At 34.1% G+C, this 22,136-nt stretch overlaps 1 protein-coding gene and 1 pseudogene across 4 annotated transcripts in view; both read right to left on the bottom strand.

Moving 5' to 3' along the window:
* Positions 1-22,136, bottom strand: part of DYNC2H1 (dynein cytoplasmic 2 heavy chain 1) — a 320,182-nt gene that overhangs the window by 85,675 nt on the left and 212,371 nt on the right. For all 4 annotated transcript variants that reach the window (XM_066371476.1, XM_066371485.1, XM_066371494.1 and 1 more), the window contains 3 exons: positions 14,598-14,673; positions 10,746-10,954; positions 7,519-7,623 (listed from right to left, as the gene is read on the bottom strand). In XM_066371476.1, the coding sequence (XP_066227573.1) occupies positions 7,519-7,623; positions 10,746-10,954; positions 14,598-14,673 (390 nt within the window). The remainder of the gene's footprint in view (positions 1-7,518; positions 7,624-10,745; positions 10,955-14,597; positions 14,674-22,136) is intronic.
* LOC136390061 (U2 spliceosomal RNA) lies at positions 18,846-18,967 on the bottom strand (annotated as a pseudogene).

Raw genomic sequence — 22,136 nt, 5'->3', positions numbered from 1 at the left:
GCTATTAAACTTATTAGTTCTAGAGTTTTTGATTGATTCTCTAATCTTGAAAAAACTGTGGTGATTCAGTATTTCATTTTTTTGGTTTTTCTGATAAATTATTTTCATTTGCTCCAGCTGAACCCTACAACAGCACCTAATTTATCACCTTTACTAGATGACAAAACATTACTGGTTGAAAGTCAGAAGTGCTATTTTAACTCTGGTAACATTTTCTATCACTTATTTGTGTTTTAAATTTGTCAAATATGACAGAAAACAAGAATGCAAAGAGATGTCTGAAGGAAACAAAGTTCAAATATTTTTATATGATGTTATAAACTATTATAAGAAAAAATTGTTTTGTCAGCTCCAAAAAAGGTCATTCTCTGTATGAGAAAAATACGTGAGGCTACTTGTCTACAGTATCATAATATATTACAGTCTTTAATGAACAGAGAATATAAAATGGGAGTTCAAATAAATAATAAAAATACTTTTATAATAAAATTTCTTATAAACAACATATTTACATCACTTCTTCCTTGTTCTGTTCACACTGAACCCGGTATATTACACCACTGGCATGTTTTGGGACATGTAAGAAAGCTAGAAAAAAATGTCACCCTATTCCATCTGTCTTCATTCCAAGAACAATGGGAGACATTTCAGAAATACCTATGTTTTTCATGAACAATTGGTGTGTTTTCATTTTTAGACACTACATCTTATACATATTGTAAATTTCCATTTTTCAATTTGGATATTTTGATGCATACAGAAAAAATTTTAATCTAACAATATCAACTATATAGAACTTTAGAGCATGGGTTTGGTTGATTATTTTGTCTTCTTTTGGCATAAACTGTTGCTCTTGTTTTCTTTTCCTTTCCTAATATTATTTGACTGGTTTTGACAACTACGGATTTTTCACTAATAGATTGTTTATATTTTTGTAAGTCATTACCAGTATAATCCTTCTAAGAATGAGAAGAAATATAGACTTTTAAATAAAGACATTCTCAGTTTAAACATGAGTAAGTGTATCGTGAAATAAATTGTTTAAAATATATTTTTGTCTCAGGGAATATGGCAGATTCAGTGTCAGGAGAAAATTTTATAACAGTACATTTAAAAATTATAAATAAACAATATCAAAAAATGTTAAAATTTAAAACTAAAGTGTCAGAGAAATTAAGGAAAATCTTAAACTCTAAAGCATATTGACTATCCCGATGATCTATACCTTATTTTGCTTGCTTGTTAACTGTGTATTTTAAACTACTTTTATTATTTTTTATATCTGTAATTTTATTCCTTTTAAAATTAAAATTTTTAAATTAATATTTGCCTTCCCTAATTTTAGCTGTTATTTATCTATCACTCAATTTATTCAGAAGTCTCATAATTGTATTAGTCTTTTCAGTAAACCAACCTTTTTTATCTGATCTACTATATGTTTTTTACATTAATAAAAGTTTATTCCTCTTATTCTTTGCTTCCACCTACATTCTCAACGTTGTACTTTAATTCTGTTCTCACACACTGCAAAATGAAAGAGCACACTCCCATGTTAAAGTGAGAGGAGAAGATCCCGAGTTTATCTCCCTAATGTTCACGGGCGATGGATAAAGGAGGGAAAACCCTTTCAAGATACCTCTCATGTCTTTTAATAGAAAATATTTGTGCTGGTCACACACAAGAACATACAGAAATTTTATATTGGTGATTTGTGAGATGATATTTCACTCACGATCAAAAGTGAAATGTACAGTCACTCTAACCATTTTAAGCAGTGACATCATCATTTTCCAAGGCAATATGATATTAAAAGCCTGAAAATAAATCTCAAGAGAATCCCTAGCTTGTACAATTTTAACATAAACAAATTAAGAATGAACTTCTCTCTCACCAAAGGACATTTAAATTTTACTAAGACTGGTGAGTATTACCATTTTTCATATACTGAGATACATATTTTTATAGTATTAGGAACACTTCATTAGAAACCATACATATTAATGGTTTATATGAAATTCTGGTTAATACTAAATAACTCAGACCTGGAATTAATTACTAATTTATATGAATGTTTGGATTCATCTCTGCCTTGAATATTATAATTATGATGCTTTGTTGCACTTTGTATAATTAGTGGCTCTAATAATCCTATTTGCTGAGAGTAAAATTATACTTTCTTTCTTTATGAATATATAAACAAGACAAACACAAAATATATAATTACATTATATATACACACCCATAAATGCACACATATAAGATTTCATGTCTCCTAATGTCCTAACACTTTTACCTATTATTTTAAAAATACTTATAAGTTCCATTTGAAAAAAGCGTAAGAGTTAATTTTAAAAACTAAACATGTATCTGTTATATGATCCATCCATTCTACTCCTAAGTATTTTCCCAAAACAATCAAGGCATATGCTCATACAAAAACACAAAAAGTTCAAATGTTCATAGCACCTTAATTTTAGTAGCTTCATACTAGAAATAACGTAAATGTCCTTCAATGAGTACATGAAAATCAAATTGTGGTACATCCTTACAATGGATTATGAATGAGCAATACAAAGGAATAAACTAATATGCAAAATATGGATGTATCTTATTTAAATTATGAAGCCAGACAGAAAAGAATACTTAATTGTATAACCCTTTTATATAAACTTCCAGGAGATGCAAACTAATCTACAATGATGAAAAAGAAATCAGTAATTGCTTGGGACAGGAAAGAGAAGACAAGAAAAAGGGAGTATAAAGGGTTAGTAAAAACTTTTTGGGTGGTGATGGAAATGTTCACTCCCTGATATGGTGATGTCTCACAGGAATATATTTATATATATTTATCTCAAACTTTATCAACTGTAAATATGTGCAATTTGTTGCATGTTAATTACTTCAATAAAATAATAAAAACTGGAAAAAATGTATTAAAAGAATGTTAGTTCACAGTATAACCAGGAGAGTAGAAACCTGGGCTTTAGAGTCAATGGAAACACTGGCTATTCAGGTGGGAAAAAGTAAAGAAAAGCTGATAATGGATACTGAACATAGAGGCTATGGCTATTTTCACTGCAGTCACGCCTTGGTTCTGGATGCTATCCAGGAACTAGAACTTGCTTAAGGTTCTACTGCCACCAAGAAAGGCAAGGAAACCACCTCTTGGATTCACCAGTCCCTCTTCACAGGTGAGGGCTGGTGCCTGCCATGCCTGTGCTCTAACTATGAGGAGGGTCCATAAGTGAGTGTCTGTCATCTTCAACCCCCACCGTGGAAGTCACATGCCACCCATCAAGAATGCTTTGAGTAAAGTACTAAAAGATGTCCATATTTTGAGTGACAAGGACAAAAAAACACATATACCTATCACATTTCTTTGAAGCTTTTAAAACTGATTTTACTATGAACATTTTCAAAATAAAAACTGATTTTATTAGAATATTTTCAATGATAAAAGAAGATATCATCATCCAGATTCAACCACAGTCAAGATTTTTCCATACTTCCTTCCTCCATCCCTAATTTATCTTCTTCAATGCTGTTACTATCCTTAATTTAAAAATTTGATTGTGGTAACACTGGTTAACAATTATATAGGCTTCAGGTGCTGACTGGCTTATTTCACTTTGCATAATGATCTCCAGATGCATCCATGATGTTGCAAAAGGTAAGATTTACTTCTTTTTCTATGGCTACACAGTATTCTGTTGTGTAAATGTACCACAGCTTTTTTATTCACCCATCTACTGATAGATGCTTGACAGGGGGGAGGGGAGTTGGGGGTCTGAGTGAAAAAGGTGAAGGGTAGTGAAAGAATAGTCTTGGGGATGTAAAGTACAGCATAGGGAATATAGTAAAAAATACTGTAATAAGTATGTATGATGCCAGGTGGGTACTGGAGATATCAGGGGAACACTCTGTAAAGTATATGATTATCTAACCACCATGCTGTACACCTGAAACTACTATAAAATATTGAATGTACACTGTGGTTGAAAAATAAAATTAAAAAAGAACTTTCAGCAATTCTTCTTTCATTACCATGAAATATAATTTACAAGAGAGCTATGAGATAGATGCTAAATTTTCTCCCTTTAATTGCCATTATTCAAACTGAGATATTTTTCTTACTAAATGATAACACATAGAAGTAAAAAATCAAGTTTATAATACTAGTAAATTTAGCATTTCTTTGTAAAGATTTAAAAGTAATAATATAAAAAATTGTGTATAATAATACACAAAATTAAATAAGCTGATAATGTTTTCTAATCCACTTGCTTTTTGTCTAAATGGTCAGAGAACTCAAAATGTGACAATAATTCAAATGTGGATGTGCCTACAGTAGAAGTCAGAAATTAATATACTGTGTAAAAGGACATCTATATTATCTCTTTTTCTTGATGATGCTATTCACAAAGCTGTAGTCAATAAATATGTTCCTAAAATGTGATAATATAGTCAGAGGAATATCTAAGAAAAAGGAGTTTCTTAAGCTGCCCGATTTAAAAAAAAAAATGATTCTACCAGGAATTTGTGAAATCTCTAATAACTGATGGAAAACCATACGAGTCAGGATAACTGCATGTGCTGAGCATGAGGAATGACATCTGCCGAGTTCATAACAGCCACTCATTGAAATGCTACTAAATTTATTACACTAGGATTAATCCTCATCTCTTTGGCAATAAAAATACCATCACTACATTTTTAAAATAAGTAGAACCTTTTAGGAATTTCACTATTAATCTCGCTATGAAGCCCATGAAAAAGTTCTAAAATATCAAAGTATTTTAGGAAAAAAATATTAACTAGCACCTAAAAACATGTAACCCTAATAGAAAAGTATATGTTACTGTTTTTTTTATAGGAAAATTGAAGCTAATAAAAAATTTAATCAACCTAACCAGGCGGTGGCACAGTGGATAAAGCATCAATCTGGGATGCTGAGGATCCCGATTTGAAACCCCAAGGTCGCTGGCTTGAGAACGGGCTCATCCGGTTGAGCACCGGCTCACCAGCTTGAATGCCTGGTAGCCAGCTTGAGCATGGAATCACAGACATGACCCAAAGGTTACTGGCTTGAGTCCATGGTCGCTGGCTTGGGCAAAGGGTCACTGGCTTGGCTGGAGTTGCCTGGTCAAGGCACATATAAAAAAAAGCAATCAATGAACAACTAAAGTATCGCAACTATGTGATGTTTCTCATCTCTCTCTCTTCCTGTCTGTCTGTCCCTGTCTGTCTGTACCTCTCTCCCCCCCAAAAAAGAAGTCAAAGAAAACTATATTTATAGTTGCTTCAAATGTAAAATGTCTTTAGAACTACAGCAATACTCAGTAGAATGTACTAAGATATAATCAGTAAATAAATATTGGTACACAAAATACATATTCTATACTTGAGTAACTCACAATCCTTTACAGATTTAAGGGGCAAAAAACAGAACTTACTCTCTTCCAACATCAATAACAATTTCTCCCTGAAACTTGTTTTCCCATTAATTTAACATTTTTCATCTTTTCCTCTAAGTTTTTGGCAAAGACATAGGTTTTGGTCAGTGCCAAACTTCCTAAATTAATCACATATTCATTTGTATCATTTTTTCACCAACTTTCCCAACCTCAATCCACTGAAATTTGATTTTCACCCTCCAAAATTCTACAAAAGAGGCTCTAAAAAAGGCATGTTTATGGCAGCATTGTTCACAACAGCGAAGATCTGGAAACAGCCCAAGTGTCCGTCAGAGGACGAGTGGATTAAAAAGCTTTGGTACATACATACTATGGAATACTACTCAGCCATAAGAAATGATGACATCGGATCATTTACAACAAAATGGATGGACCTTGATAACATTATACGGAGTGAAATAAGTAAATCAGAAAAAACTAAGAACTATATGAACCCATACAAAGATGGGACATAAAAATGAGACTTAGAGACATGGACAAGAATGCGATGGTAACTGGTAAAGGGGGTGGGGTGGGGGGAGGGGGCGAGGAAGGAGAGGGAGGGGGTAGGGGGAGGGGAGGGGCACAAAGAAAACCAGATAGAAGGTGACGGAAGACAATTTGACTTTGAGTGAGGGGTATGCAACATAATCAAATGTCAAAATAATCTGGAGATGTTTTCTCGGAACATATGTACTCTGATTTATCAATGTCACTGCATTAAAATTAATAAAAATAAGATTTAAAAAAAGGCCTGGAAACATTGGTCAAGTCCTATAACTTAGTATTAAGTCTAACCAATCTTTAGTGCTGAGCCCCCCTCCACTCCCGTAAAAATAATTGCCCCCCCTCCCTGCCTTGAAACTCTCCGTTGAAGCTCTTTAGATTGTCTTGTTTTCTAACTGTAGTTTACTTTTCCTAAAATTCTTTCAAAAAGTTTCCCAGCTCCAAACTTATCTTAAACGTAGTTATTTCTCAGAGTTCTATTTTCAGGCATCTTCTCTTCCTGTCCAACAATGTTCCCTAAATATTTGATTCACAGATGTGCTGTTGTTTGTCAAATCCTTTTTAAATCAAATCTATACCTGAATTCCTTCTCATATTTACTTTTTACAAATTCCTTCTGGACATTTTAACTAAATATTACATGGACACCTCCAATAAATATAATTCCACAGGTATCTCAAATTAATATATCAAATAAATCTCTTCCCCTCAAAAATAAAACTCAGTTGCTTTCTTTTGACTCTCACATCCTGTGTAATACAGCTTTGTACTACATTTGTGTCTGAGGGACACAATTGCATTTGTAGCACAAAATGTAGAGGCCTTGTCTTTACTCAGCCTGAATTTAAATTCTAATTCTGTTTCTTACTGGCTCTATGATCTTAGGCTAGTAACAATTCTACGCATTTAAGTTTCTTCATTTAACAAGAGGGAAAAATAATAGAGGAGCTACCTCATACAGTTCAAGAAGACTGAAGTTTATAAATGTAGCATTTAAAACACTTTCAAGCACACAGTAACTGGTCAGTAAATGTTAGTTCTTAATTACTTGATATCAACAAAAGCAAGAATATAGATTGTTCATGTCTAACGTTTGCCTATGTCTCAATAATTTGAAAATTCATATTCCCCCCAATTATAACATTCAATTATGAGTAAAATCATATGAAATATTAAATCTTTACCATTTATAAACACAACAATGCAAATCATATATATCTGGTATTTGGTATAAAATATTAAATTTAGTAACATTTAATTGTATAAATTACATTTAAAGTATCCTTAATAAATCACAGGATTAAAACAAACATATTTTGGATGAAACTGATAATGTTCAATGACATTTTATTAATTTAAATAAACGTGTGAAGATTTATTTAAAAGTTTATTTAAGGCATTTAAAAATTTATTTAAGGCAAGACTGGAATATATTATGTTAAACAAAATTAAAAATTTTAATAAACGTTTGTGAGGTCTGTAATATTAAATAAAATGTAATGTTATTTTTTTAGGCTCAATAGCAACATTTTTCTCATGTTCTGTTTTCTTAGGTTACCTGAGAACTGATCATGCGCTGCGAGGAGCGAGCAATATTGGCTGGCAGACCGAAGAAACTAGGTTTGTCATCCTCTGGAAGTTTGTCAATGACAGCACGATAGTCCTAAAAATAAAAAAGTAAAAAAACTATTTTTCAAAAAAGATCGAACTTGCAATTATTAAAATCACAGCAAAGGGATTTTTTTTTTTTTGCAAAGGGATTTTTAAGTGTTAATTATTACATTTTCAATATGAATCTCACTTTCAGTCTGTATAAGCAGTTACCTGTAAGACATATTTTTATCATTACTACTTCCTCTTAATTAAATTATTTGATACTATATTTTCGTATCCTAACTTTCCACATTAAAGGGACCCTGAGTTGATTAAAACAAATATATTTGAGTGACTATGTCTAGTATAAGATATCATGATAGATGTTTCACGAAAGCACTGTAATTATTTTCCTTGTAACCTACCCAAGTCCAGTTCTGCTTATATAAAAATAATCAATCTTTTTTATTATTATTATTTATAGAAATTTCAGAAACCTATATAAACACTCTGGTAGTCAAGCACTGCTTTGTAAATTGCTTTATCATAAAGCAATTCCACAGTCTGTCTTCAGCTTGCTGATGTGATGGAAATGCATTGATAATCCCATCATTTCATCTCAAAAATTATTGTCAGCAACACAAAGACATGATTTGTCAAGCCAAGCATGCATTGGAACAGTCACTCATGACTCGACTCCAGATGGGCAACTAAGTGTAGACCAACAGAGTTTATTTAGTTTGGCCCAAAGATGGAAACTGTTTTATTTTCATGCAGAGACACGTTTTTTTTAAGGCACGTACTACATATGCATCTAAATGGTTCTTGCTGAAGTAGAAGTAACTATTCTTCGTGAAGACACTCATTTTTTTGCTTCCTTCATACCACCATCTTTTCTTATCTTTGCCAGCTGTCCTTGAACTATTTCCAAGGAAAAAATTGAATTCTAGGGAGCCTACGACCTACAAATATGTCAAATTTTGAGACATGGTATGTTGTTCTTCAGAATTTTTCCTTTCCTATATATAGTTCAACATTTGTAAACTTCCACAAGGTGTTCAATCACAATGCATATATGTATAAATATATATGTATGAGTCTGTGAATGTATGTAAGTGTAAGCTTATATATATGTACGCATTTTTTGTGTGTGTGTGTGTGACAGAGACAGAGAGAGAGGGACAGATAGGAATAGACAGACAGGAAGGGAGAGAGATGAGAAGCATAAATTCTTTATTGCGGGACATTAGTTGTTAATTGATTGCTTTCTCTTATATGCCTTGACCAGGGCTACAGCAGACTGAGTGACTCCTTGCTCAAGCCAGCAACCTTGGGCTCAAGCTGGTGAGCCTTGCTCAAACCAGATGAGCCTGCGCTCAAGCTGGCAACCTTGGGGTCTCGAACCTGGTCCTCCATGTCCCAGTCTGACGCTCTATCCATTTCACCACTGCCTAGTCAGGCTATATACATATGCATTTATAAACGTGTGTGTGTGTGTGTGTGTGTGTGTGTGTGTGTGTGTGTGTGTGTGTGTTCCTGTCTTCCCAGGAAACTTCCGGATTCCTCCTTCTTTATACCTCATTTAGATAGAAAGCTAAACATAGATTTTCATAAATCATTCTATAAATTTAAAACTATTAGTTTCTTTGTGTTTATACACTTTACTCATTTCAAAATGGCTGTGAAATTTAGTCATCCACGCTGGCTAGTCTTCTCGCTAATAAGAACTATACACTGACATGTTTTCTAAATAACAATAGCTACATTTCCAAACTGACTTATCCTCATTTGGACACAAAAGAAACTATACTGCTCACAAAAATTAGGGGATATTTTATTGCTTCATATTCATTTTGAAATATCCCCTAATTTTTGTGAGTAGTATATAATGATACCATTCACATGAAGCACGAAAACAGCAAAACTACTCTAGGCTGTTAGAAGGGAACATAAGGAAGATTATTTCTGGGGAGCTGATAATGTTCTGTTGCTTGATTGCAGCACTGGTTACACTCATGTGTTCAATTTATAAAAATTCATTGCAATCCACATTTATGATGAATACTTTTTTGCATGATTTTTATTTTTTAATTTATAAAAGACTTTCAGGATACACTTTCTAAAATAAGTATATTAGTAACTGTGTGAGATATCTGTTTATTCATTCACTCTAAGGTTCTCTCACTAGAAAGTGAACTGCATAGAAGCATCATAGGATCCACAATGTTTGAACACGGTTCTCATTGAGCATACATTCAAAGTCTATTAATACATACATACATACATACATAAAGAAAGCAAGCTAAAAACAAAACAGATGGATGCTTAATATAATATATAAGGTAAGAGTAATATATTTAATATTAGTTTTTAAGCTTTTATTTCTTCAGTAACAATTCTGTTACTGAAACAAAGTAATTTTCTGGACAATATTTCAATGACAGAAAAAAGCATAATATTAAGAGAAAAGCTAAATGATTGTGTATATATATTATCTCTGTAATTTATGAAGAAATATAAAATTATAATACTGTGTAATAAAAATATTATTTAGATATTTTCACAAATAGATGTTTGTGGTTAGAATTGATGTATTTGGACCATATTTAGTCCTTTTTTTCTGGAAAAGATGACTGCATTACAGGAGTTTTTCATAGGATGACTCAAAGCAAAAAGTTACAGCTGGTGAAGATAAATACACATAATACACATAAACAAAAATGTTGCTATGAAAGCTAAAGTAAATCCCTCTTATATATATTTTCAGAACCGCTTTAAATTTATAATCCAGCAAGTAAAGATAGACATTTGTTAACTCTATTTGTTTTCTTTCATATTATTGACTATCTCAGAGCATTCTGTGTCTACTAGGAAATCGGATTTTCTGCCATGCCAGATCTTCATAGAAGTCTTCTGACATTTTAAAATTTTTCCTTGGCTACCTCCTTCAAGTTAACCTTATGCACTATATCCTATTATCATCAGTCATCTTTCAGTAAGTATCCACAAGCATAGAGGACACCTATTTAGAGTTTAGAGAACCATCCTTCATGCATACTGGCATAACAAATAATAACCCATATTTGTGAATGATACTTGTGCACTTGAAAAGGAACAACATATATTTAACAATACAGTAAATGACACAGGCAACTATCTGGTAATAGATTGAAAATGATTAATTGTACCTACCAAAATGCTGCAGGATTTGGGTAGAGATAAGGAACATGGGAAAATGCTTTTCTTGTTCCTTTGGTTCAATACATCAATGATTGAAGAATTAAAAAACTGTTTTAGATATGACTGAAGAACTCTAAGGTCAAAATAGTTATCTATACGTCCTCCATAAATAGCATTTTCAAGTATACCATGTACAAATTCCCATTGTACCTCTTTGGTACCTGCAATAAAAAAAATACCTTTATTAGCTTTGTTTCTAAGGTATTAAAGATATCTTTAAAAATATGCTACAATATGAACTACATTCTGGCCTTCAATTATATTTATAAAATATAACAATATATTTAATTCAACTAAATAATTTCTTTAATGCTCAATAATAGTAATAATTAATATCTAATAATCACAAAATAGCCAATATTTATTGAGAGATTACTTAACAAGTAAAATTTTGCAAGTGTTTTATAATGTATAAGTTTAAGCCTCATAACAAATATAAAATTATTAATATTATTCAATTATACAAATGAAGAAATTGAGGCACAGGGAAGTTGAGTCTCCAAAATCAGAAAATCACGCAATCCCACAGATCTGGACTGAAATGAGCTACTCTGAGACTAGAGCCGTATTCTTTCTGCCACACAATACTGCCTCCTTAAATTGTAAATTCCTTAGAAGAACATATTCAAAACATAATTACATATATGATTAACTCAGTCCATAAAAGAATCTGATTAATGGGAAATTACTAAACACTTTTACACATTATAGTCTTCTCAGTGTCATGATTTTTATAGTCAACTGTCCATTTTCTATTCTAATAGAAAGTAATGTAGTATAAAAAAAAACACATGGGACTTTTCTATAAGCTTCCATTTTGCAAGAGACATCCTCTTAATCACAGTTCAGTAGTCATGTTAAAATGGAAGAATTGTATCTCAGGTCTGTGGTAAATATAAGAAATACAATTCTATTTAAACTAGCCTGTTAACATCAGTACTAGCATTACTAGTTTAGTTCTATTTCATTAAAAAATTTAGAAAATTCAGAGATAATCATAAGGATTGATGGCAGTGTTACCATATGCCTCGGGGCACAGGTGATTTAGGCTGCCTCCTGCAAACTAGGGCACCTATAGGGTGAGGAACAGGTCAAGTCATTTCCCACCTATATCCTACTATCAACAATGGCTAAGTAACTATAACAAGGGACTTCACCAGGACTTGCCAATTCTCTAGTTCTGATGTTCAGTAAATAATATGCTGGTAATATATATGTCATTCATTCCTAAGTAAGTCACCAAGGCATACAAAAACATTAATATACCTTTCAACTTAAAAATACAAACAGCCATCACAGAAAATGTTTTTAGAATCATTACATGAAAATCTTATTTTCTTCCTATATCCATTGTTCTCAAAGCAAGTTTTATTTTGGTTAGGATAAAACTAAATAGACAGGACATAAATTATAGCATAGCAATCACAGTAACAGTCAATAATTACTCAAAGTTTACCCAATGTATTAAATGTACTAAATGTTAAATGCTTTATGTAGCCTTTCTCATTTAAACTTTTTACAAACTGAATCAATTGAAGTAGTGCCTACTATTGTTCTTTTTATACAGATCAGAAAACTCAGGTTTAAAGGTTAAGAATCTTGTTCCTGGTCCACAGTTACATAGTCTCTGTATCAGCTGGCCCCTATAATTAGAACTTTTTCTCATTTTTGCACTTAATCCTATCTATGTGAAGATCTCTTAATATCAGAAATTTGTAACCATAATAACATACAGTTAGATTTTTACCATGAGATTTAATATTTTTTTAAAGCATCTGCCTCTTATTCACAACAATTCAATGGAGTGAAAAATGTAAAAATCAGTTACACTATTAATTCTATCACAACCTTGAAATGCAATAATAAACAAATCATTCAAGCTCTGCTTTGGTTTCCTCCTCTTAAGATAGCACTAATAATACCTGCCTCATAGTGGTATTATAAAAATCAGAAAAACTGTTCAAAAGCATTGTGGAAAATTACCAAGTTTCCATGAAGGGTAAAGTACTGGTATATATCCTCCAAAAAATTCTGTGTTACATTAAAAACAACAGCTCAGCCCTGGCCGGTTGACTCAGTGGCAGAGCTTCGGCCTGGCGTGCAGGAGTCCCAGGTTCGATTCCCGGCCAGGGCACACAGGAGAAGCACCCATCTGCTTCTTCACCCCTCCCCCTCTCCTTCCTCTCTGTCTCTCTCTTTCCCTCCCGCAGCCAAGGCTCCATTGGAGCAAAGATGGCCCGGGCACTAAGGATGGCTCGGTGGCCTCTGCTTCAGGCGCTAGGATGGCTCTGGATGCAACAGAGCGACGCCCCAGAGGGGCAGAGCATCGCCCCCTGGTGGGCATGCTGGGTGGATCCCGGTTGGGCGCATGTGGGAGTCTGTCTGACTGCCACCCCATTTCCAGCTTCAGAAAAATGAAAGAAAAAAAAAAAAACCAGCTCATGGAAATCAGGAAAGTGCTGTGTAGAAAGGAATAGGGGAGGTGGTTGTGTAATGCTGGTAATACTGTTTATTCATTTGGGGATAGTTACATAGGTTCAATTTATAAAAATTCAAATTGCATAGTTTTGTGTACTTTTCTGATCTATAATTCAAAAAATTTTTAAATAACAAACTCAGAATACTACTTGGCATTAACTAAAAGCCATTGCTTGATGAAGTGGAAAGAAGTAAACAGAACCATGATGTGATTTGACATGAAAGGAACAGAAATTGTTAAAGCACTGATGTTTGAGGATGAGAAAATAAAAGAATCCATGGTGACTCATAGGTTTGGAACTTGAACAACAACATAAATGGTGGTGCCATTTACTAAAAAGGGGCAGACTAAGGGAACAGTAGCTTGGCAGGGTTGCAGGGTGGGAGGGGGTAGACAGAAATCAAGAGTTCTTTTTTTAATTGAACTTATTGGGGTGACAATGATTAATAAAATTATACAGGTTTCAGCTGCACAATCGTACAACACATCATCTACATGCTGTATTATGGGTTCACTACCCCAAGTCAAGTCTCCATCCATCAACATTTATCCCCCCATACCCTCCTCATCTTCCCGACCTCCCTTCCTCACCAGTAATCACCACACTGTTGTCAGTGTCCATGAGTTGTTTTCCCTTTCTCTCTCTCTCTTTTTATTTTACTTTATTATTTATTTTATTTGTTTATTTATTTATTTTTTGCTCAATCTTTTTTGCTCAAGAGTTCTGTTTTGGACATTTTTTTTAAAATTTGAGATCCTATCAACATATTCTATTCTCCAATCCAACACTGTCTAACCTCTAGTATCCCCTTGCCTTGGCTCTGCATCATAGACTTCAGGGCCTGTTTCTGTCTTCAGAAGGCAGAGACTGGGAACCACAGTGGATCACATTATATGGTCTTGTTTGCTACCCTGTTGCAATCTATTATTTGTACCTTGATTCTTGATTCCTGCTTAATTATACAATTATGATTCTACAGATCCTTCTTACTGACCTAGCCTACCATACTACTGAATTTTAACAGTTCCCTCAAATCAGAATAATACTTCAGTTGAAGTCTGAAACTTCTGAAGCCCACAAAGTACAGACAAGGTCCTTCTTTCTAGCTTTTTTCTTCCAAAGGGCTACACAGCAATCAGAAATCTCATGAGTAACATTAAACACAATTGTTAAGAACTCTCAGATAATATAAGCATGACAACCAGGACATTAGTCAGTTAATTTTATGAAAGGAGTTTAAGTCACTTTTGAAGAAAACATGCTATTATGACTTCAAAAATATCTTTTTAAATTACCAGAGATAAAAATTTCCATCAGAACTTACCATCAAAGAGCCTGTCAATAATGTTGTACCCAGCCCGAAGATCTGATAAAGAAAACTCATAAAATTTGGTCCAACCCTATCAAAACAAATTTTTAAAATATTTTTGAACTATAAGCAGTTTACAATATATAAAATGTATATAATACACATATATGTATTGTTGCTCTTATAATCTTTAAAACAATGCCAATACATGCTTAAAAAACCAATCTTGAAAATTTTTAATAAAAATAAATTACATTTAGATCTAAAATAATAATAATATTTTAAAAGATATTTATTCACCTCCCCAGCATGCAAAAATCTTTATAATATCATATGGTTTTATCACTGAAATATGTGGAAATACATAGAGAACAAATTGGCATAGTAAATTTTCCATCCACATACTGCGTACACATTGACACAGTGCCTCTAATTTTGTAATTCAGAATTGTGGATTTTTCTTACACACATGAAAATAGAAAGATTACAAAAAATGTTTTTAAAGGCTCAAAAACAGCATTATTTTCTGTACATTTGACCCACAAAGCAATCATATTGGAACTAAATAAAATAAAAACATACAGCTAATAGCTAAATGCTCGAATAAAAAGAACACTCACACAGATTGATATTTTGTACAAAATACATGAAACAATTAAAATAATTTCTACAGGGCTCCCACGAACTGTAACGAACTAGTTTTTTGCAATAAATATTTTTATTACAAAATACTAATAATATATGTCAAGCTGCAGAAATAAAAGAATAAACAAGATACTAAGAATAAGCAGAGTGACATCAGAGAAATGAAGGTGTGAAGGATATTCCTGATCTCTCCCCTTGAGATTTCAACATTTTCAATAACTAAACACAGAAAAAAAAAAAACCTTAGGAGCACTCGAAATTTACACACCACCAGATAAAAGTATGATTGGGTGAAAAAGTGGCTGAATATATAAGACAGAGCATGGAGCATTTCGCTTTCCATGCTGATCTGAGGTAGGGGCACTTTTGTTTGGAGCATGGAGGAGGAGAGACCGAGCTGGGGGAAGGAGCTGAGATAGGGTGGGCACCCAAACAAAAGAAAGAACACACTGGCTCTGCCTGAGATCGCGGACGATGGGCATGGCACGGGTGGTGGGATCCACCTAAATTACTAGCACAAGGTTCCTGCATGGGCGGGCGCCAGCATCTTTGTGCATTCTCAGCTCCACCATCACTGGCACTGTGCTAGTGGTTCCACCTAGCATGACCAGCACGGGACTAGAGGGCACGTGCATGGGCTGAAGTGCTTACTTAGCCTGAGATTAACAACGTTAGGCACCTGTGTGAGCACCACCGTCTTTGGGCACTCCTGGCTCCACAATCCCCACGATCACCAGCATGAGGCACGCGCAGGGACTGGAGTGCTTAGTTCGAGATTATCAATGCTAGGCACCTGCGTGGACACCAGCGTCTTTGGGCATCCCCAGCTGCACAATGTTCGGCGTCGGGCATGCGCACAGGCCAAGACCCTTGGCCTGAGACTGCCCAAATTGGGTGCCTGATCCGCGGATGCAGCTGTCCGTGTGCATTGCTAAAGTCATGGGAGCTGAACACACACGTGACCTGTTGTAGGCTGCGACCCAGTGCAAGCAGGAAAAACATCTGGAGATTAAAACCGGGGCACACTGAGGCATGCTAGATGTGTCCCACCAGCCCATAGAGTTTTCCTGTGTGTAACAGAAAGGCACTTGGTCCTTGGTCTGTGCTTTGCTCTGCCTGCTCTTGCTGGCAGATCTGGTTGCCACTACTTGCCCAGAACTGTGCTTTAAGCAGTGCTGGATGGGGGATCTGGCTATGCATAGATTCCCTTGCTGTGAGTACAGTAGCTGAGGCGGATCCTACAGCAAAGTCTCCAGGCTGCTAGATCCAGTGGGAGGGACAAGTGAGAGGCACCCGGAAAACTGAGACTGTTATTACTAGAGCCATATAATTGCAAAGCGTGAACATGCCCCACCTGCCAATGGGACTGAGGCCCAGCCTACATTATTGCCACAGAGATACACCAGCTGACCTCTGCCCAAGAAACACACAGAGATAAAACTCATAGTACAGTGCCATCTGCGTGAAAAAAAGGGAGAAGCTACCTCTCAAAACCAGAAAAATATTACATTTTTAAAACACTTTTTGTCATTTTTACTTCTTTCCTTTTTCTTTTTTCTTTTTTTATTATTTTCCTTTTGAACTACATATCCATAGCTGTTACATTTTTCATTCTTGTTTTTGTAAGGATTTTACTTAGAAACTTTTAGTTCTGTTTGGTTTTTTTTTTTACTTTCTCTTTCTTTGTATTTTGTTCCTTGTCCTTTTTTTCCCTTTATTCTCCCTTCTCCTTTATCTTTTTCTTCTTTTTTTCTTTTTTTTCTCTCATTGGATAGTTATTTATCATCAAATTATTATATTTTGGACTCATATTTTTCTTTGTGGCATTTTGCTTGTTTTTTTACTTCATTTTTCCTCTATTTCATCATCTGTCCTCAGTTCCTGCTCCTTGTTCTCTGAGGTTTTTGTAACACTTATCATTATAGAATTTTAATTTTTTCACAGTATTTCTTCAACTGTTATCTTATTTTCTTAATTATCACTTATATTAGTGCTATTAACAATACCACTCTCAAATGCTATGAAAGAAAAAGAAATCAAATATCATGGATACAAAAGACAGAGACAACACTCAGAGAGATGATGAAAAAAATCTCTAGAAAAAAATTTCTATTACATGGAAACCTTGGAGTTAAATGAAAAAGAATTCAAAATTGAAGTTCTAAAAATACTCAGTAAAATACAAGAAAGCTCTAAAGGGCAAATTTAGTGAGCTGAAAAAACAATTTAATGAACAAAAAGAATACTTCATCAAGAAAACTGAAACTATAAAAGAGAACGAAACAGAGATGAAAAACTCAATACATGAACTGAAAAATGAGGTGACAAGCTTAGCTAATAGAACAGGCCAGATAGAAGAGAGAATTAGTGACATAGAAGACAGGCAACTAGAGATACTATAGAGAGAAGAAGAGAGAGAGACTCAAGAATTAAAAAGAAATGAGAAAGCCCTACAAGAATTCTCTGACTCTATCAGAAAGAACAATTTAAGAATAATGCGTATATCAGAAGGAGAAGAGAGAGAAAAATTAATGGAAAACATATTAAAACAAACAATTGAGAATTTCCCAAGCCTGTGGAAAGAATTAGAGCCTCGAATCCAAGAAGTAAACAGAACATCGAGTTACCTTAACCAAAACAGACCTACTCCAAGGCACATCATAATGAAATTATCACAAATCAATGACAAAGAAATAATCCTCAAGGCAGCCAGGGAAAAGAAGACTACAAAATATTTATATAAAGGAAGACCCATTAGGTTATCATCAGATTTCTCAGCAGAAACCCTGCAAGCCAGAAGAGAGTGGGCCCCAATGTTTAAAGTACTGAAAGAGAGGAACTTCCAGCCAAGAATACTATATCCATCAAACCTTCCCTTTAAATATGAAGGGGAAATATAAACATTCACAGATATAGAGAAGATGAGGAAATTTATCACCAGAAAAGCCCCATTTCAAGAAATATTAAAGGGGATTATCCAACCAGATACAAAGAACAAAACAAAACAAAATCACAAGTAAAAGCTCCAAAAAGAGGAAAATAAAAACAAGAATAATCTGTGACAACAAAAACAAAAAAGGGGAGAAGACAAAAATTAGCAGTAACAAAGAAGGATAGAGTGCAGAAGCACTCATGCGATAATGGACTACAATGAATATAATATATATTCTTTTAATTACCTAATGGTAACCACCCCTGAAAATACCACTACTGAAACACATGGCTTAAAAAAAGAAAAAACAGAGGAAAGAAGTATGGAATACAACCAAACAAAAACAAATGACAGAAAAAAAAGAGAAGAACCAAATAATAAATACAGCTATTAGAAAGCATTATATAAAATGGCAATAGGAAACCCTCAAGTGTCAATAATTACACTAAATGTAAATGGATTGAACTCACCAATAAAAAGATACAGAGTAGCAGAGTGGATCAAAAAAGAAAATTCAACTGTATGCTGCCTTCAAGAAACACATCTAAGCTACAAGGACAAAACAGACTCAAAGTGAAAGGCCGGAAAATGATTCTCCAAGCAAATAATATCCAAAGAAAAACAGGTGTAGCCATACTCATATCTAACAATGCTGATTACAAGACAGCAAAGATAATCAAAGACAAAGATGGTCATTTCATAATGATAAAGGGGACACTGAATCAAGAAGACATCACACTTCTTAATATTATTAAGCTGATAAGAACAGATACTACACTTGATCTTAGCCAAAAGGCCGAGAAGCGATACACTTCTTAATATATATGCACCAAACCCAGGAGCATCAAAGTATATATATATAGTTAGACACCTACTAACTAATCTAAAAATAAAAACCAACAAAAATACAATCATACTTGGACCTCAATACACCATTGACGGCTCTAGATAGTTCATCCAAATAGAAAATTAATAAATAAATATTGGCCTTAAACAAAACACTAGAACAATCAGATATGATAGACATCTACAGGACATTTCATCCCAAAATGTCAGAGTATACATTTTTCTCCAGTGTTCATGGTACAGTCACAAAAATCGACCATATATTGGGATACAAAACTAACATCAACAAATTCAGAAAGACTGAAATTTTACCAATCATATTCACTGACCATAAAGCTTTGAAACTAGAATTCAACTGCAAAAAAGAAGTAAACAAACCCACAAAAATGTGGAAATTAAACAAAATACTTTTAAAAAACAACTGGGTCAAAGAAGAAATAAAAGCAAAGATCAAAAGATATACACATACAAACAAAAATGACAACACGATATATCAGAATCTCTGGACTGCAGCAAAAGCAGTAATAAGAGGGAAGTTCATATCATTTAGGCTTATATAAACAAACAAGAGAGAGCCCAAGCAAACAACTTAACATCACATCTTAAGGAATTAGAAAAAGCAGAACAAAGGCAACCAAAACCAGCAGAAGAAAGAAAATAATAAAAATTAAAGCAGAAATAAATGAAATAGAGAATAGAAAAACTATAGAAAAAAATAATACAACAAAGAGCTGGTTCTTTGAAAAGATCAGTAAAATTGACCAATCCTTGGCAAGACTCACTAAGGAAAAAAGAGAAAGAACTCATATAAACAAAACCTAAAATGAAGAGGAGAAATTACCACAGATATCATAGATATACAAAGGATTATTGTGGAATACTATGAAAAACTATATGCCAGCAAATATAACAATACAGAAGAAATAGATAAATTCCTAGAACAATATAATCTTCCTAGACTGAATCATGAAGAAGTAAATAGCCTAAATAGACCCATAAGCAGGGAGGAAATAGAAACAATTATCAAAAACCTCCCCAAAAACAGAAGTACAGGGCCAGATGCTATACTAGTAAATTCTATCAAACATTCAAAGAAGATTGGTTCCTATCCTACTCAAAGACTTCCAAAAAATTGAAGAAGAAGCAATACTTCCAAAAACATTTTATGAGGCCAACATAACCCTCATACCAAAACTTGGCAAGGACAACACAAAAAAAGAAACCTCCAGACAAGTATCTCTAATGAATACAGATGCAAAAATCCTACACAAAATACTAACAAACCGAATACAACATATTAAAAAATAATAATAATTCACCATGATCAAGTGAGATTCATCCCAGAATCACAAGGATGGTTCACATATATAAAACACTTAATGTAACACACCATATCATCAAACAAAGAACAAAATGATATGATCCTATCAATATATGCAGAAAAGGCATTTGATAAAATACAACATCATTTTATGTTTAAAACACTCAACAAAATGGATATAGAAGGAAAATATCTCAACATTATAAAGGTCATTTATGACAAACCATCAGCTAACATCATATTAAATGGCAAAAAACTGAAAACATTTCCTCTAAAATCAGGAACAAGACAAGGCTGCCTACTCTCTCCACTCCTATGCAATGTAGTGCTGGAAGTTCTAGCCAGAGCAATCAGACAAGAGAAAGAAATAAAAGGCATTCACATTGGGAAAGAAGAAGTAAAGGTTTCACTTTTTGCAGATGACAAGATCCTGTATATAAAAGACCCCAAAGACCCCACAAAAAGACTATTAGAAACAATAAACCAATACAGTAAGTCACAGGATACAAAATTAATATACAGAAGTCAATTGCTTTCTTATATGCCAACAATGAAACTTCAGAAAATAAACTAAAAAAAAATCCCTTTTACAGTTGCAACAACAACACAAGAAAAATACCTAGGTATAAACGTAACAAAGAATGTAAAGGACCTATATAATGAAAACTACAAGGCATTGTTAAGGGAAATCAAAAAAAGACACAATGAAATGGAAAAATATTCCTTGTTCTTGGATAGGAAGAATAAATATAGTTAAAATGACCATATTACCCAAAGCTATATACAAATTTAATGCAATTCCAATCAAAATTCCAATGTCATTTTTTTTTTAAAAATGGAACAAAATATCATCAGGTTTATATGGAACCATTGAAATCCCTGAATAGACAAAATAATCCTAAGGAAAAAAAATGAAGCTGGGAGCATTACAATACCTGACTTCAAATTAGACTACAGATCCACGATAATCAAAACAGCATGGTATTGGCAGAAAAATAGACACTCAGACCAATGGAACAGAATAGAGTCCAGAAATAAAACCACATATTTATGGTCAAATCATCTTTGATAAAGAAGTCAAAAACACATAATGGAGATAAAAAAGCCTCTTCAATAAATGGTGCTGGGAAAACTGGAAAGCCACGTGCAGAAGAATTAAACTTGACAACAGTTTGTCTCCTTTTACCAAAATTATTCAAAATGGATCAAAGACCTAAATATAAGATCTGAAGCAATAAATTACATAGAAGAAAACATAGGTACTAAATTCATAGACCTTGGTTATAAAGAACATTTTATGCATTTGACTCCAAAGGCAAGGGAAGTGAAGGCAAAGATAAATTAATGGAACTACATCAGACTAAGAAGCTTCTGCACAGCAAAAGAAACTGACAACAAAACAGCCAGCCAGGCCCTGGCCGGTTGGCTCAGTGGTAGAGCATCGGCCTGGCATGTGGGAGTCCTGGGTTCGATTCCCGGCCAGGGCACACAGGAGAAGCGCCCATCTGCTTCTCCACCCCTCCCCCTCTCCTTCCTCTCTGTCTCTCTCTTCCCCTCCTGCAGCCAAGGCTCCATTGGAACAAGGATGGCCCGGGCACTGGGGATGGCTCCTTGGCCTCTGCCTCAGGTGCTAGAGTGGCTCTGGTCGCGACAGAGCAACGCCCCGGAGAGGCAGAGCATCGCCCCCTGGTGGGCGTGCCGGGTGGATCCCGGTCGGGCACATGCGGGAGTCTGTCTGACTGTCTCTCCCCGTTTCCAGCTTCAGAAAAAACAAAAAACAAAAAAACCCAGCCAACTAAACAGGAGATAT

Source organism: Saccopteryx leptura, chromosome 1, assembly GCF_036850995.1.
Source record: "Saccopteryx leptura isolate mSacLep1 chromosome 1, mSacLep1_pri_phased_curated, whole genome shotgun sequence".
Classification (NCBI taxonomy): domain Eukaryota; kingdom Metazoa; phylum Chordata; class Mammalia; order Chiroptera; family Emballonuridae; genus Saccopteryx; species Saccopteryx leptura.
Note: the sequence above shows the minus strand (reverse complement) of the source record. Positions and strands in the feature narration are given on the sequence as shown.